The sequence below is a fragment of the Eurypyga helias genome, unplaced genomic scaffold, assembly GCF_000690775.1.
Source record: "Eurypyga helias isolate BGI_N326 unplaced genomic scaffold, ASM69077v1 scaffold42477, whole genome shotgun sequence".
Taxonomy (NCBI): domain Eukaryota; kingdom Metazoa; phylum Chordata; class Aves; order Eurypygiformes; family Eurypygidae; genus Eurypyga; species Eurypyga helias.
Genome location: NW_010264640.1, coordinates 9,082 through 14,641, shown reverse-complemented (window position 1 = coordinate 14,641; position 5,560 = coordinate 9,082). Strand labels below are relative to the sequence as shown.

The 5,560-nt window shown below is 48.3% G+C and overlaps 1 protein-coding gene across 1 annotated transcript; it reads right to left on the bottom strand.

Moving 5' to 3' along the window:
- Positions 1–3,959: 3,959 nt before the first annotated feature.
- LOC104513173 (leucine-rich repeat and fibronectin type III domain-containing protein 1-like protein) lies at positions 3,960–5,351 on the bottom strand. Its single transcript, XM_010156435.1, has one exon. The coding sequence runs from the start codon at positions 5,337–5,339 to the stop codon at positions 3,960–3,962; it is 1,380 nt and encodes a 459-aa protein (XP_010154737.1). The 5' UTR covers positions 5,340–5,351.
- Positions 5,352–5,560: the final 209 nt, after the last annotated feature.

Sequence of the window (5,560 nt, the reverse complement as noted above, 5' to 3'; positions counted from 1 at the left end):
CATTCCGTGATTCTATGATTTCCATGAAGATACAAATGAACCAGATCAGCACGCAAAAGACAGCCGCGCACACAGACGTGTGTGCATCACCCCAAGGCAGTAATAGCATGGTTTCTCTTCCAGGTGAATTACTGCTTCCTAAAGCTTCTGTAACATTCTACTGGAGTATCGGAAGGTCAGTTCTGCTGGTATCTCTTCCCCAGGATATAAACCAGAAACCTGGGCAGGGCACTTGAGCGATGTCAGTTAAACTAAAATTATAGCATCGTGAAGTCCAAATTGCACAGGAACTGTGATCAGCATCAAGAATGTAAGCTGTTTGAAGAATAGGGATCCATTTATGTCTCCGAGAAGGAAAAGCTGCACAAAGTGGCTATTTCAATTCTTGATTCACTCTATCCATGGCTGTACAACAACAGCTTCCGACCTTTCTGCTGAAAACAAACAAGGCTCTTACTTTCAATATTGATGCTTTCCGCAAATTGCTACTTGCACCTTAATTTACTGATTTTGGATTGTTGCTACTCATCTCGCCAGATGCTTCACCCCGACGCAATGTTCCTTCTCCATAACTAACGTCTGCCTTCCGCTTTGCTAAACCCTGTCCCAGGGGATAGGTCAGTGTGATGGTTTCTGTTTCGCGGGAAGAGAGGAGTTAAGTGACTCACCTGAGAGAACACAGTAACCAGCAGAGACAGAAGCACAACTCCTATTTTCCCTTCCGTGTTCACCGGTGAGAAAAACACCGCGTGGCTGTGTGTTGTGAACCTCCCGAACTGGGAACAACAGTTACGGTGCATTTATGTGCGTTTACATACACCGGCAGCGTAACCGTGTGCAGGGCACGTGCATTATTCTCACATACGTGAACACATCATCTGATTGGGGAAATTAGGAAGAATATCATCTCCCTCCCTTTACTTCCATAGGCTGCTAGCAGGGGCGCAGACGGATGTGCATTTATCCACAAATACCTACCCAGAGGGAGAGGAAATGGAAAGGTGAGGGAAAATAACAGAGTCAAAGGAGCAACTTAAATTCTCGAGATAAAGCAAAGTTGCCATAGCAACTGCTTTTCCCATGGTACCGCTCAACTTGATGGACGCGACAGGTTTCTGATGCATCCCGCACCGCTTAATACTTTTCCCAGGCAGCAAGCTATCGCCTGCCAGAAATAAATCACGCAGCGTGCTCTAGGTAGCAGGAAGCCTTTCACCTTCTGCAGAACTCCCTTGGCAGGCCCGAAGCACTGCCCCTGCTGGGTACGCTCCTACGCGTCTACTTACATCTTCGTACATCGACAGACTGGCCCGTCAAACGGATGTTCACACACCCTACCAGAAACACAGAGTCCGAGAGGGGTCTGCGCCACGCGAGGGGTCAGCAGACAAACCCCGGGACTCCCGTTTTTCCAGCGCGCATTAACGCGCTCAACTTAAAACACTCTGACACCCATAGCGGATTCGGAGGTAGCGGTTCAAATGACGGCAAACTCAGAATTGCTGCCCAATCACCGTTCCTCTCCCCTTAGCAGGAAACTTCCTTTAAGGATCTGTATTTGATGACTGCTCACGGTGGGAACTGAACGAGAACACGCAAGTGGAGAGGCCCATTATACCGCAACCTATTACACTGTATTATTTGAAATCGCTGCTCTGTGATTCGAAACATCAGGTAGTTTATGGTTTTGTTACCAACCTGAGCCGCCCAGTTAACAGGAATCAGGGCTGAGAAAGGGGCATGCAAACATAATACTCTTCCCCATCGCTCTTCAGGAACAAGGCCGTTCGGCCGCAGCAGCAGTCAGCTCAACTCTTTGCAGATTTATTAACGAGCTACCACACGAGCCAGTCACTCGTTTTTAGAGTTTGGAAAGTTTAAAACTCGTCAAGGACAAATTGCTGCAATTATGGGAAGGCTGCCAAGTCAGCTGACCAGCTGTTACGGCAAAGGATGGAAATGCCGATTCAACAACCCTTACACTACTGCCCATGGCTGCCATGCACCCGCTGGCTCTAGCCGCTTCCCGCTTTGCTTCCTTCACTTCCTTTTCTAGTGGGAGAACTGGATAAAATCCCTTTAGAAACCCCAGTCGCAGCTCTCGAGACATCTCTGCTTCACGGTTCCCTTCATTTCGCAACTTCGCAGTTCTCTCCGCACCAGTGTCACAAATGTTCTCGCAGCTGACAATTAAACGAGGCTTCGTCTTCCAGCCAGCTCCTCACCATCCCTGACAGATACCAACAAGGCATCCTCCCACCCCCCCTTAAGAGACCCGTGCTTACCCTCACCCAGTCCTCCTGCTTCCTTTCTAGCTTGTAGCCATGACAACAGGAGGATGGATGTCAGCCTTCCTCACAAAGACTCTGGGGATGGGCATTTCAACATGAGCCGTCTGAAAATCCCAAGTGGCTGGGAAGTGAAAGGTCCTCTTTCAAGGACTTCACGCAATTTTCGTCCCGGGGTTTCTTTACAAGAATTTGCTGGCAATGGAAGGTATTTGAAATAGGAATCCCAGCAGAACAACCATACTACATTCCTTTCCTTAGCAGGCTGCTCACTAAAGGAGGATGTTTGAACCCAAACTTGGAGGTACATTTCTGGAGCTATTAGATGTCGTTCTCCTTCCGCGTACTCCACCCCAAACTCTTCAGCCTGGAGAACAGGAGGCTCCAGGGAGACTTTATTGCAGCCTTCCAGTACCTGAAGGGGCTACAAGGAAGCTGGGGGGGACTTTTTCCAAGGGCCTGTAGTGACAGGACAAGGGGTAATGGGGTTAAATTGAAAGTGGGGAGGTTTGGATGGATATCAGGAAGAAGTTCTTCATGGAGAGGGTGGGGAGCACTGGGACAGGTTGCCCAGAGAAGCTGTGGATGCCCCATCCCTGGGAGTGTCCAAGGCCAGGCTGGATGAGGCTTGGAGCAACCTGGTCTGGTGGAAGGTGTCCCTGCCCATGGCAGGGGGTGGGACTGGGTGGGCGTTAAGGTCCCTTCCAACCCCAACCATTCCATGACGCAGTGCAACCAGTGGCATCACATTAGAAAAACCATTATCACTCCGTTTAGGGAAGTTACCATCCTTACAAAGGGCACCACTATGAAATAATAAACTTCAATCAAAGGCCAGCTTCCACTTCAAAGTCATCCTACCCCTCTCTATCCCTTCCCCCTGCACCCAGTTAATCACAAACGAAAGCCTATAAACAGGAAGGCAGATCCTCAGAAACGCAACCACTCCCGCACAGGGGCGGGCTGTAAACCTCACCCGCATGCTGCCTACGGAGACCTCCCATCGGATGGTTATTCCCAAGTAAATTTTACCGTATCAACTCCAGCAGACTAATGTGAAACCCACACACAATACAAACCCTAAAACTCCCTGTGCGGTGTCCCGTTCGTACCAGTGGGTTTTGTCCCCAGGCCTCCACACAAGTGGAGAAAAGGGAGCACGCGGCGACTAACACGGGCTCAAGGTTTGGCCTAACATGGTGAAGCCGTATCCGTACAGGCAGAATGTTGCTTTGGGCACCTCGCACCTTTGGGCATCTTGATTTTTTTTTTCCCATTTCCCCATATTTTTAAGTAAAATAATTAAACTTAATTGGTATAAAAGGTAACTAAAATCTCCATCTCAATTTCCTTAAATGTTAACAACTAAGGTATTGCTCATCAGCTTCACTTGGTCCATTAAACCTGACTATGAAACCTAATTATGTCTGTAAAGAGTTTAGAGATCCTCAAGAGGCAGCACATGTATTATTAGTTTTAATCGTGTAACTCCTCAACAATGGGAGTTTAACGAGCAAAGTCTAAGGCAGCCATCGTCTCCTCATCCCTTGGTTTACAGTCACCGCCTGCAAGACAGCGCCCGTTACAGGGAACGTGCCCAGCTACGCCATCCTTGTTCCTTACTCCCGCTACCTACTCCGCTGAGGTGTGAGCGCGGGCATGCTAGCAGGGTTACCTGTACACCAGTATGTCGTCGGTGGAACTGTTATACTGGATCTGGTACATTCGAATCCCAGGGAGGTGGTGCTGAGAAGGCCACCGGATAAGAGCAGAGGATGACGTCAGCTCAGCAACCACGACCGCCTTCTCTTGCTGAGCCTTCGTTTCGTTTGGAAAGCTTGACTTGGCAGAAATGAGAATATCTGAGGGGCCGGGCTCCGCGTCCTTATCGCAGTTGGTGCTGTTGGCAAGGTTAGGGTACGGCGTGACGAGGAGCTCGACTGGAGCCGTCGACTCTCCCGCAGCATTCGATGCTATGCAGGTAAACGTGCCCTTGTCAGTCAAAGAAGTGACCAAAATATCCAGAGTACCATTCTCATAAGAAATCGTCCTAGACGTGTTAGAGACCAGCTTCCCGTCGGGTGAGATCCAGCGAACGTAGGGATCTGGATCGCCAACAGCTTTACACTTCAAAGAGATGCTTTGGCCTTCTGTTGCCGTTAATTTTGGGGTTCGGTGCGTTATCATCGGGGGTTCACAGACAAATTCTTCCTCTTTAATAGACCAAAAGTATTTGCCCATCAGTTCGGGTGGAGAGGCGCAGGTTTCTAGATCATCTTCTCTGGTGAGGCGCCTCAGCCACACGAGTTCGCAGTTGCAGTGCAGAGGGTTCCCTCCGAAGCTCAGCACCAGGGACGACAGCGGGGATCCTTTAGACTTGGCGTACACCGGTATTCTGGAAAACAAAGGATCGGGAGGGATCTTTTTCAGCTTGTTGGAGGTCATGTCTAGACGGGCAAGTTTGTGAAGGTTCGAGAAGATTCCCTCCGGCACAAACTCAATGAGATTATGATCCAGACTGACCGTATTGACATTGGAAAGTTTGGCAATTGTTTCCCAAGGAACGTTAACAAGATTGTTGTAGGACAGATCCAGGTCTTCAATTGTTTCAATAAAGTCATCCAGTGACCCAGGGGAGATATAGTTTAACTGATTGTTACTGAGTATTAAATGTCGAAGGTTAATTAAACCCTTGAAATGATCTTCATTGATGTAAGTCAGTCTGTTACTATCCAAGTGTAAGGCATGGAGGCCTTTGAGATCAAAAAATGCGTAAGGCATGATTTGACTTATCGTGTTCCTTGATAGCGTCAAGTGAATCAGATTAGTCATGTTTGCAAAATCTTTCCTCCTAAGCGTAGTGATAAAGTTATCCATTAACCTCAATTCTGCTGTTCTCCTGTCAATGCTGGGGGGCACAAAGAGAAGCCCCGTCTTTGTACAGAGGATTGTGAAGGACGGAGACAGGTTTTGACACATGCATCTTTTGGGACACATCATGGCCTTCACGGCTGTGCTAATAACCAGTAGATAGACAACCAGCCTTTCCATCGTCAGAAAAATAACAGACCTGAAGGGGGAGAAAAAGGGAGAAAAGAAATCCATGTAAATATGCTTTAATAGGGCATTAGAAATAGGTTGATATTGACGTTTCCATTACACGTCCACCTGTGCAAACCGGAAACACCTTCCGAGACAACAACGAAATCACCTGCTAGTATTAACTTGTATGTTTTTAGAGCTAAGAGCTTCTAGTTCCGTGCCGGTTTGGC